Genomic DNA, 12856 nt, shown 5'->3' on the forward strand with positions numbered 1-12856 from the left:
GTTGCTTCCCACATGAGCCCTGACCAGGGCCGGGACCTGCAACCGAAGTATGTGCCCTTGGCTGGAATCGAACCTGGGACCCTTCAGTCGCTGGCCGACGCTCTAATTGCTGAGCATAAACCGGTCAAGGCAGGTTTCATTCTTTTTTATGGCTGAGTCGTATTCCATGGTATATATGCAACGATTCTTCTTTGTCCACTCGTCTATTGATGGACACTCGGTGGCTGCCACTTCCTGGCTTCCGTAAGTGACACTGCGGTGAACGTGCGGATGCTCGTGTCACATCCTGAACTAGCGGCCTGGCCTCCTCGGACGGATGCCAGACGTGAGCTGCTGCGCCCTCCCTTGTCTTGTTTTAAAGCCCATTTTGTGTGGTGTGAGTGTTGCTCCCCCAGCTTTGTGTTTTGTTTGGTTTCCGTTTTTATGAACTACCTGTTTCCATCCCTTTATTTCCAGCCCGTGAATGTCCTTTGATCTGGAGTGAGTCTTGGGGCAGCATGTGTAGGGCCCTGTTTTCTTACCCACTCAGCCTCCCTATTGTCTTTTGATTGGAGCATCCAACCCCTTACATTTAAAGCAACTGCTGATAGATACGTAGTTGTTGCCATCTTATTATTCACATTTTTTACCTTCTTAAAAAAGTCCCTTTAACATTTCTTGTAATACTGGCTTCAGATTCTCTTCCCAGCACTGGAGCCCTGGGCTGGGAACCCCGGATCCTCAGGGGGGACCCCTCAGCTGAGCTATCCCCCCAATTTAACCGCCACACGGTGTGAGCCCAGCCTGGTCAGCATCTCTGCCCCTCCTACCCGGGTCCACCTGGCTGCTTCATGTCCTTAGTTATAGCGTTTCTGTTCGGCGGGACGCCAGGCGGTTCTCAGGGACGGTTGTTCAGTTGTGTAGCTGTAATTCTGCTGTGGCTGTGGGAGCAGGTGAGCACGGCTTTTACACTGCCGTCTTGCGTAGAAGACAGAAGCCTGCATTAAAAAAATTTTTTTTTAAATCCAGGGATGTTTATTTTGAAACAAACCAAACTACAATGTGTTTTATTTTTTGTTTTCAGAAACATTTAGAAATATATATATTTATTTTTCCAGCTTTATTGAGGTAGAATGATAATTAAAAATTGTATAGCCCGTCAGATGTGGCTCAGCGGGGGGACATCGACCTAGGATCCAGGAGATCGCGGTTCGATTCCCGGGCAGGGCACAGGCCCGGGCTGTGGGCTCGATCCCCAGTTGGGGGCGTGCAGGAGGCAGCCGATCAGTGACTCTCTCATCATTGATGTTTCTATCTCTCTCTCCCTTCCTCTTTCTGAAATCAATAAAGACATATTAAAACAAATTGTATATATGTAAGGAGTACAACCTGATGACTCGCTATAGATAATTGTGAAATAATCACCCCAGTCAAGGCGATGACCACGTCCATCACTTCACAGACTTATCTTTCTCTTTTCTTCTTGTGGTGAGAACACTAGAGAGCTACCCTCTCAGCAAATGTTACGTATACAACACAGTCCTGTTGCCTACAGTCACGTCGCACATGTATTTACCTTCTTTTATGTACCTTGGTAAAATTTTGCCCTTTCCTTCATGTGGATCTTCACACATTTTAAAAAGTTTATTCCTGGGTAATACATATACCTGCACACACACACACATCCACACTTTTATGTATTTAAATAAAGTTGCTGTGATTGCTGCTCGAACGGTATCTTTTTCTTCTCATTTTCTTTTCAGGTGGAATGTTGACAGTGGATATTCATTTAGTCACCCAGCAAATACTTATTTACCGTGTGCTAGACATCAGGACTGTGCTAGTGGACAAAGAGACAGAGTCTGGACAGAGTATTAATAAATTCTAAAATATTGAGCATCCTTGTGTTTCAGGGCCAAATCCTGCTTGGTAACGGAATATTATTATTTTAATATATTGTACTGATGGGTTAGATCGGGTTCTATTCTACTTACGATGCATGTTTCCTGCTGTAAACGGGGCAGAGTTGGGGATGGTATCCTTAACGATCACAGCAAAACCTTTAAAAGCAAAAACTACCCAAGACTTGAAGGTAACTTGTGTATTTAAGCTAACTTTAGAGAATTTAATTAATTGTTAGCAAATGTAAATGAACTATTTGAAATCTTTTATGCATGATAGTTTAAAAAAAGTCCTGGGGTGGAAAACTACCTCTAATATATTTTTATCGGTTGTGACATTTGCCCTATGTTAACGACGAGGGAATATCCGTGGGCACTTGCTACGTGCAGGGCAGGCATCTCACGAGCGTACCTCTGGGCCCTCGGTTGCACCAGCTGTGTGTCTCTGGAACAGCGCCGTCCAACAGGAATACAGTGCCAGCCACATATGTAATTTTAACAGCTTTTTTGACCTATAATTTACACACCATAAAGTTTGTCTGTTTAAAGCATATGATTTGATGTGTTGTAGTATATTTACAGAGTTGTACAACCATTGATTGCCATAACCTAATTTTAGAACTTTTTCATCACCCCCAGAAGAAAGCTTGTACCATAAGCAGTCATTTTGCATTCGCCCCCCCACCCCCCCCGCCCCAGGCCTGGGCAAGCGCTAATCTACTTTCTGTCTCTACCGGTTTTCCTGCTTGGGGCGTGTTCTATGAGTGGAATCATGTAAGTGGTGTTTTGTGATGGCTCTTTCACTTAGCACAACACTTCGGATGTTCATTCGTGTTGCAGCATGTATCAGTAGCACAGGATTCCTTTTCACTGGTGACTGATATTCCATTCTACAGACACAGCATATTTGTTTATCCACTCATCAGTTGATGGAAGTCTGAGTCGCTTCTGATTTTTGGCTATTATGAATAATGCTGCTGTAGAGATTTATGCACAAGTTTCTTTGTGCGGTCATATGAATTCATTTCTCTTGGGTAGATATGGAAAAGTAGAATTGCTGGATTAGATGATAATTCCACATTTAGTGTTTTGAGGAACTGCTCATCCACGTGTCAAAAAGGCTGTACCATTTTATATTATAAACACATATGTAAGTTAAAATAGCTTTATTGAGCTATTATTGATATACAATGACATATACATATATAGAGCATGAGATTTGGTAGGTTTTGACCTATGTGAAGTCACTCCAAAATTTCCCTCGTGCCTCTTTGAAATCCATTCTTTCCCCCACTCCATCACACTACTATTCCAAAGAACACGCTGGTCTGCTTTCGGTCACTATGATTTACTTTGCATTTTCTGGAACTTTACACAAATGGAATCCCACAGTAGGTATTCTGTTTTGTCTTTTGTTTCACTGAGCATAATTATTTTAAGATTCATCCGTGTTGTCAGACACATCAGTGACTCACTCATCCTTTTTCGTTGGTGACTAGTATTCCATTGTATGCAATACCTCAATTGGTTTGTTCACTCGCTCTTGATATTTGGGATATTTCCAGGTTAGGGCTATTACAAATAAAGATGCCATGAACATTCTTGTACAAGTCTGCGTATGGCTGTGTGCTTTCACATTTCTTGGGTAAGTACCTGAATGGAATGTTTGGATTATGTGGTAGGTATATATTTATTCTTTCCAAAGTGGTTGGACCATTTTATATTCCCACAAGGTGTATACGAGAGGTACTGTTCCTCCATATCCTCGCCTATGCTTGATATGGTCAGTTTTCAAAATCCCATTGATTCTAACCAGTGTGATTTTAATTTGCATTTTTTAATGACCAATGATGCTAAGCATCTTTGCATGTGCTTATTTGGTGAAGCATGTGTTCACATTTCTGTCTATTTATAAATTACATTCTGGTAGATGCTGTACTGTGGGCAAACTTTGAAAACATCATGCTAAGTAAAGTAAGCTAGAGGCAAAAGGAAAAATAATGTTTGGTTCCACATAAATGAAATATCTAGAATGGGCAAATTACTAGCCACAGAGAGTAGATTAGGGGTTACCAGGGGCTGGGAGTGAGGATATGGGGTTTCATTGCTTAATGTGTATAGAGCTTCTGCGGGGGTGATGAAAAAGTTTTGGAAATAGTGGTGATGGTTGTACAACACTGTGATTGTAATTGGTGCCACTAAATTGTATACTTAAAATGGTATATTTTATATGTAAATTTTATGTTATATTTTACGTTACCACAATTTTGAAAAACATAAGATACCACTTCACATTCACTAAGATGGATATAAAAAAAAAGACAAGCAATAACAAGTGTTGGCAGGGATGTGGAGACATTGGAACCTTAATACACTTTTAGTGGGAACGTAAAATTTTGTGGCTGTTTTGGAAAATAGCATTGCAGTTCCTTAAAAAGTAAAACATAGAGTTTACATATGACCCAATGATTCCACTCCTGCATAGCTACCCAAGAGAAACAAAAACATATGTCCACACAACATGTGTGCACAAATGTCTACAGCAGCATTATTTATAGAAGGCAAAAAGGGGGAGCGACCCCAGTGCCCATCAGCCGATGAATGAACACATTTTGATATATCCTTATGGTGCAATATATTTGACAATGGAAAGAAACGGAGTCCTGACGCATGCTGCAGTGTAGATGACTCTTGAAAAATTATGCTAAGGGAAAGAAGGCAGTCACAGGAAAAGGAACATTATATAATTCTGTTTATACCAAATGTTCAGAATAAATAAATCTGAAGACAGATTTATAGATTTAGACAAAAAGTAGATTGGTGGTTGCTTAGGGCTGAGGGGAGATAATAGGAAAAATGGGGAGTGTCTTCCCTCTGCTGTACTTTCTATTCCCGTTGCTTACGTTTGTGCCTCTTAACCCCCTTCAGTTTTGCCACCTTCCTACTGCCCGACCCTCCGCAACTATCAGCTGGTTTTCTGTACCCATGGGTCTGTTTGTCTTGTTTTGTTTGTTCATTTGTTTAGTTTTTTAGATTCCACATATAAGTGAAATGATACAGTATTTGTCTTTCTCTGACTTATTTCACTTAGCATCATATCCTCTAGGTTTATCCATATTGTCGCAAAGGGCAAGTTTTCATTCTTGTTCGTGACTAATACTCCTGTGTGTGTGTGTGTGTGTGTGTGCGCGCGCGCGTGTGTGCCTGCCACCGCTTCCTTGTCCATCCGTTATCGATGGACACCTAGTTTGCTTCCATATCATGGCTGTAAGCAACGCTGCGATGGGCCTTTTTGAATTAGTGTTTCATTTTCTCGGGGGAAGCACCCAGAAGTGGAATTGCTGGGTCCTTATTTGTCTCTTGTTACAGCTTTTGTTTTAAAGTCTATTTTGTCTGGTATAAGTATTGCTATCCCAGTTTTTTTTTTTTTCCAGTTCAATTTTCATGAAATATCTTTTTCCATCCATTTACTTTGTCTCTGTGTGTTTTTTGATCTGAAGTGTCACCTAGGCTTGTTTTTTAATCCATTCAGCTACCCTATGTCTTTTGAATGGAGCACTTATATACTATACTTTGTATCATTATTTTAGAGTGTGCTCTTTCCAGTTATAAAAAAACCTTTGCTGTAAACAGCATGCTGTTACGCAGACAGGAGCCTCCCACATCTGGTGTGTACGTCGTCTCTTGATCACATCATTTTCTTGGGCTTGACTGAATCCTATGTTTGTTCATCATGTCCCTAAGTGCACAAAACCACTGCTGATGTTGCCAGTAAGAGGCCAGGTTCAGTGACTGACCTGGAAACAAAACTAAGAGCGATTAAGGATTACAAAGGTGGAAAATCAGTGGTCACCGCTCGCCAGCGAGGTATGTCCCATTCCACCACGACTACGATCTTGCCGAACAAGAACAAAGGGACAGGAGCTGTTAAAGATCTGCTTCACTGAGGGCAAGACTAAAAGAAATTCCAGAAGGGCTACATCAGACACGGAGAAACTTCTAATGACCTGGATTGGAGGCCAGACACGAAGACCCACCCAGAAGCGTCTCTCTCTCAGCAGCAGGGCGATCACAGCTGCAGCAAAGTTGGTGATGTTGAAAGAAAGGGCTGGGCCTGACCACAGTGCTGAATTTACCGCTGGCTCTGAGTGGCCTCAGTGACTCAGCCGCCATTATCCACCACATGACCTGAAAGTGAGCGGTGAGTCTGCAAGTGCTGATGTGAAGGCAGCTGAAGAATTTTTGGAAACTGTAGATAAGCTGATTGTGGAGGGAAATTACTTGCCAGAGCAGATATTCCACATGGATGCAACCTCTCTATTCTGGAAATGGGTGCATGAAACGACTTTTGTAAGGAGGCCAAGTCAGCGGCAGGTGTCACGCTTTTAGGGACAGGACCGCAGCCTTGCTGGGGCAGCGACCCTTGGGGACCTGGCCCCGAGCAGCCGGGCCCTCGCGCCCGCAGGGGGCTCCCGCTGCCCCCGCGCCTCGGGCAGTGAGGGGCACGGACGGCCCCTCCGCTTCCCAAACGCGCTCCGAGTCGCTAGGTCGGTGAGATGGAGAAGCGCTCCTGTCAGGTTAATAAGATGCCTTTCAAGAGTTTGCTTTTTGTTGGTAACGCTCCCGGACACCCCCCTTTTCTTGGTAGCTTCATCCCAGTATCAGAGTGGTGGGTCTCTCCCCAAACATGTGACCCAGCCAATGGATGGGAGTTACAGCAGCTCTGAGGGCCCATCAGCGGAGGAGGACCTTTGTCCAGGCGATGCTGCCCCTGGGGAAGGGTCAGCACCCACGACTGTATCCAGAACCTTGCTTGGGCTTGGGGTGATGTCCCAGGAGCGTGGGAACGGCACCTGGAAGAAGAAACTCAGTAAGTTTGCCCCTGACTTCAAGAGATTTGCCAAGGATGAGAGGCTGCAAAAGTCAACAAGGCTTTGGTTGAGATGGCAGAAAACCGCCCTGGGCGTGGGTGAGGCTGACGTCGCGGAGCTCCCGGAGCTGGCCCCCGAAAAGGTGACTAATGAGGAGTCGCTGGAACCGGACCGGCAGGCACAGCTGAGAGGAGGAGAGAAAAGGAAACTGCAGGAGGGAAAAAAAAGAACAATCCCCAGAAACTTCACAGTGAAGTTGAGCAGAAACCTTTACAGACCTCAGTAAGCTCCCAATTTGAAACATGGACCCCAACACCGGAAGGTTTTCACTAATCAAGAAATGTGCCTGGTGCATTATCTGCTTACAAGCAAATCTATGATAAAAGAAATCAAGCAAACCACCATGGACATATTTCCGAAAAGAGTGACGCCTCCTCAAGAAGAGCCGCAGGCGGGTCCTTCAGGAGGGGTCCGGAAGAAGGCGCTGTTATCACAGACGCAGCTCCATGCCTGCTACTGCCCCTGAGGACCTCCCAGTGCGACAAGATGTGGCGCGGGAGACAGTGGTAGCGACGATCTGACCCTGTGCAGGCCTAGGATAAAGTGTGTGACTGTCTTAGTTTTTAATACTAAAGTTTAAAAGATAATAAAAGTTTTTAAATAGAAAAAAGTTTATAGAGTAAGGCTATAAAGAAAATATTTTTGTACAGCTGTACAGTGTCTGTACTTTCAGCTAAGTGTTATTACAAAAGAGTTGAAAAGTTTTAAAAATTAAAAAGTTCATAAAGAAGTTACAGTAAGCTAGGCTTTAATTATTATTGAAGAAAGAAAAATATTTAAAACATAGATGTAGTGGAGCCTTAGTGTACAGTGTTTATAGCGTCTACAGTAGTGGACAGTCATGTCCTAGGCCTTCACACTTACCCACGACTCACCCCTGATTCACCCAGAATATCTTCTAATATCAGTTTTGAAGGATATTCTTGTTGAATTCTTTGAATATATCATCCAACAGCTTTTTTATTTTTAATAGACTTTATTTTTTAGAGAAGTTTTAGGTTCACAGCAAAATTGAATGAACTTACCATATACTCCCTGCCCCCCTCCATGCACAGCCTCCCCTATTATTGACATTCTCATTAGAGGGGTACACTTGCTACAACTGATGAACCTACATTAATGCATCACTATCACTCAAAACCCATAGTTAACATTAGGATTCACTCTTGGTGTTGTACAGTCTATGAGTTTGGACAAATATTATATGTATCCATTATTACAGTATTATACAGAACAGTTTCACTGCCCCTCAAATCCTCTGTACCCTGCCTTCTCAGCCCTCCCCCAGAAACCCCACAACCTGTGGCAACCACTGTCTCCATAGTTTTGCCTTTTCCAGAATGTTATAGTTAGAATCATATAGTATGTAGCCTTTTCAGATTGATTTCTTTCACTTAGTAATATGCATTTAAGGTTTCTCCATGTCTTTTCATGGCTTAATAGCTCATTTCTTTTCAGTGTTCAACAATATTCCATTGTCTGAATGTATCACAATTTATTTAACCATTCACCTATGAAAGACATCTTGGTTGCTTTCAAGTTTTAGCAATTACGAATAAAGCTGCTATAAACATCTGTCTGTAGGGTTTCTGTATGGATATAAGTTTTCAATGCCTCTGTGTAAATATAAGGAGTGTGATTGCTGGGTCACATGGTAAGAGTATGTTTAATTTTCTAAGAAAGTACCAAACTGTCCTCCCAAGTGGCTGTACCATTTGGCATGCCCATCAGCAATGAATAAGAGTTCCTGGTGCTCCACATCCTCACCAGCACTTTATGTTCTGAATTTTGGCCACAATAACAGGTGTGAAGTTATTTTTTAATTTGAAATTTTCTAATGACATATAACATTAAGCATCTTTTCATACAATTATTTTTTCAATTGTATAACTTCTTCAGTGAGGCGTCTGTTCAGGTCTTTCGCACATTTCAAAAAATCAAATTGTTTTCTTATTGTTGAGTTTTGAGAGTTCTTTGTATATTTTGCATGACAGTCTTTTATTAGATGTATTTTTCTGCAAATATTTTCTCCCAGCCTGTGACTGGTTTTCTGTTGGTCAGAAATCAGCTGTTATTCTCAAGGAGTCCTTGTATGTCAGGAGTTGCTTCTCTTGCTCCTTTCAGATTCTTTGTCTTTTGACAGTTTGATTTAATGTGTTTTGATCTGAATCTCCTTGAGTTTATCTTAGTTGGAGTTTGTCAGTCTTACTGGAGTTTGTAGATTAATGTTTGTCATCAAACTTGGGGAATCTTCAGCCATGATTTCTGCTTCCTTCTCTTCTCTCCTTCTGGAATTTCTATTATGTGTATGTTGGTATCCTTGATGGTATTCCAGGGTTCTCTTAGGCTCTGTTCACTTGTCACCATTCTTATTTTTCCTGTTCCTCAGGTTAGATAGTCTCTATTGACCTATTTTCATGGTTTCATATTATTTCTTCTGCCAGTTCAAATCTGCTGCTGAGCTCCTCTAGTAAATATTCTCATTCGAGTTACTGTAATTTTCAACTCCAGTGCATCTATTTTTAAAAAATATTTTCTAACTCTTACTGATATTCTCTATTTGGTGAGACATAATGCTTTCCCCTTAGTTTTTTTTTTAAATTGAATTTATTCGGTGACACTGGTTAACAAAATTATATAGGTTTCAGGTGCACAATTCTACAACACATTATCTGTACACTGTGTTGTGTGCTCACCATCCCAAGTCAAGTCTCTGTCTATCACCATGTACCCTCCCTGTACCCTCCTCCACCTCCCCATAACCCCCAGCAATCACCACACTGTTGTCTGTGTACATGAGTTCTTCCTATTTTTAATTTTTCTAGAGTCCCTTAGTTCTTTAGACATATATGTTTTTAGCTTTTTGAACATACTTAAAATGGCTGATTTATAGTCTTTGTCTAGTAAGTCCAATGTCTGGGTTTCCTCTTGGACAGTTTTATAATTGTTGCTCTTTTTCTCCCCCAGGTATGGGCCATGCTTTCTTGTTTCTTGCATTCCTTGGAGTGTGGGGATGAGATTAGGGCAAAATAAAGTGTCACGAAACTCACTTTTCTCATCAAGATGCAGCTGTTTCTCTTTAAAAAATGCTTCCCAAGTTGCTTCAAGCTTTAGATTACTGACAAGACTTCCGAAAAAGTTGGTTCTAACACTTTTTGCCAGTTTTTAGTTGCTCTTTTAGAGGGGCACGCTTTGGTGTTCTTTACTCTGTAATTTTCACTGTCTCTCCTGTAAGTCTTCAAAATCTGGTTTACTTTATAGTTAGAATACTACTCTTCCAATTAGCCACACATTTCAAGTGCTCAGTAGCCACGGGGGGCTAGTAGATACCATATTGGAAAGTGGAGGTCTCTCAGAAAATTTCCAAGCAAAGTTATTTAAAGGAATATAAATGAGATATGAGGTCTCTAATCTAATGTACTTGGGCTAGAATCAATTTTTATGACAAGGTTAAGTATACTATGGACTAACTGTAGGTAGCAAATAATAACTACCACTTCTTAAACACTTTACTTAATGCCAGGTAACATTTTAAGATTTACATGTATTCACACTTTTATTCCTTTCAACAGCCTAATGGGGTAGGTATTCTCGTGCTTTAAAAATGCAAATAGCAAAACATCAAGAAGCAACTTACCCAACGTTTCACAGATAAAAAGCAGCATAGCCAAGGTTCAAACCTTGAAAGTCTGGCTTTAAAACTCAGGTTATCCATCACTATATGCTACTTAGCAGACCTTAAAGGAGAAATTTAGAGAAAAATTATTTTGGCTCAGGGAGAACAGGATGGGGAGGGAACAGCCCTATACAGAATATTAAAAACAGCCCTGGCCGGTGTGGCTAAGTGGTTAGAGTGTTGGCCATTGCACCAAAGGGTTGAGGGTTCAATTCCCGGTCAAGGGTACATACTTGGGTTGCAGGTTCAATCCCTGGCCCGAGTCGGGGAGCATGCAGGAGGTAACTGATTGATGTGTGTCTCTCTCACATTGATGTTTTTCTCTCTCCCTCTTTCCCCCACCCTCCCTCCCTTCCACTCTCTCTAAAAATCAATGGAAAAATATCCTCGGGGGAGGGTTAATAAAAAACAAAACCAAATAGAATATTAAAAACATTAGAAAATCCAAAACACACTTGCAAGAAAACAAACTCACATTTTTATTGAGTGCTATATACCTTCATGAAGCACATTACTTGACACTTACAAGTAGTCAGTGACTATATGTTTTTTTGTTAATCCTCCCCCGAGGATATTTTTTCCATTGCTTTTCAGAGAGTGGGAGGGAGGGGCAGAGAGAGAGAGATTGAGAGAGAGAAACATCGACGTGAGACACATTGACTGGTTGCCTCCCATACAGGCCCAACCCGGGCTGGGGAACGAACCTGCAACCCAGGTACTTGCCTTTGATGGGGAATCAAACCCTCGACCCTTTGGTGGGAGGGTCGATGCTCTAACCACTGAGCAACTTTGGCCAGAGCCAGTCAGTGAATATTTGTTGAATACATGAATGACTGATGCATATTTATACATTGTGTTAGGGTTTTAAAAAAATTTATTGATTTGAGAGAGGAAGGGAGAGAGAGGGAGAAACATTGATTTGTGCTCCACTTATTTATACATTGATTGGTTGCTTCTTGTACGTGCCCTGCCTAGAGATCGAACCTGCAACCTTGGTGTATCGGGACGATGCTCTAACCAACTGATCTAGCTGGCCAGGGCCACTGTGCTAGCCTTTACAAACGCCTCCTGCCAATCACTTTAAAGAGGAGGAACGGCAGCTCAGGGTGGCGGAATCACTCTCCCCCTTGCCAGCGTTAGTTCAGGGATCAGACTAAAGCCCAGCACTCAAACTGCAGGTCCCCTACACTGTAGCTTTCTCTGAGCTGAAAAAGGACCTAAGTCACAAAGGATAAGAGCTACGCTATACCACACGATCACATTTCATTTATTTGCATGGAGACTATGTGATTAGAGAGGGAATTGTAGGTGGTCCAGCTGTGGCAACCTGGGTACCCTTCCCTCTTGCCCAGTTAGGGGACTCGCTTTCAAAAACAGAGAAGAAAGAGGTCAGGTGATGCAAAAAATTATAGCCCTAACTGGTTTGGCTCAGTCGTTAGAGCATTGGCCTGAGGACTGAAGGGTCCCAGGTTCGATTCCGGCCAAGGGCATGTATGTACCCCGGTTGCAGGCTCGATCCCTGGCCCCAGTCAGGGCTCGTGCAGGAGGCAACCAGTAGATATTTCTCTCTCTCTCTCTCTCTCCCTCTCTCTCTCTCTCCCTCTCTTTCTGAAAAGCAATGGAAAAAATATCCTTGGTGAGGATTTAAAAAAAAATAAAGACTCATTATTTAAAAAAGAAAAATTATAGCTGTTCTGGCAGCTAAAATTCTTGCCATTCCTAAGTCAGATTCAGTTCAGATCCTGAGACGCGTGCAAGGACATTCAGCATCTCTAAGACAGGACGTGTACCATGTGGTGCATTGTGGCCGCATAAGCTACACCGAGGAAACATGCGGCGGTTTTTGAGAGAGAAAAGGATTTCCTGGGAGGTCTAGAGAAACCTTTTTAAAGGGCTTGACTTTGAACTGAATCTTTAAACACGAGTAGCTGTAGAAGGAAAACAGGTATCTAGGTAGAGGCACGAGCATGGTTATCAGGTATGCTCGGGCGGGAGTGCCGGGTGGCAGAAGTGTTCAGGGGTGGATGGTTGAGGAATTTAAACAGGCCGGGGAACGTGACTGTGTTTCTACCTTAGCAGGCGCCCCACGCCGGGGGAACTGACCAGCGAAGGGGAAGAACCAGAGCTGGGAAACTAGTTAGAGATGATGGAGGTCTAAATTACACCCGAGGGGAGGAAGACTCAGGGAGGACATTTAAGAGAGAACTGAGAGGACATGGTGATCGATTAGCTATATGGGTGAGAAAGGGGTAAGGTCAGGAAAAATTATTTCTATTAATAGAGACGGAAAAAGTAGGAGGAACAGATTGGCCCTGGGTGTTTTGACGATCAGCGTGCCTGCAGAATATCCCAAGAGGCTGACCTGTGGG

General features: G+C 42.5%; 1 protein-coding gene across 1 annotated transcript in view; it reads right to left on the reverse strand.

Moving 5' to 3' along the window:
* Positions 1-818: 818 nt before the first annotated feature.
* Positions 819-12856, reverse strand: part of ADK (adenosine kinase) — a 404427-nt gene continuing 392389 nt past the window's right edge. Inside the window, exon 11 of the mRNA XM_087824314.1 lies at positions 819-977. Within this exon, the coding sequence (XP_087680440.1) occupies positions 946-977 (32 nt within the window). The 3' untranslated portion in view covers positions 819-945. The remainder of the gene's footprint in view (positions 978-12856) is intronic.

Source organism: Miniopterus natalensis, chromosome 14 (assembly GCF_054644295.1).
Source record: "Miniopterus natalensis isolate mMinNat1 chromosome 14, mMinNat1.hap1, whole genome shotgun sequence".
NCBI classification, from domain to species: Eukaryota; Metazoa; Chordata; class Mammalia; order Chiroptera; family Miniopteridae; genus Miniopterus; species Miniopterus natalensis.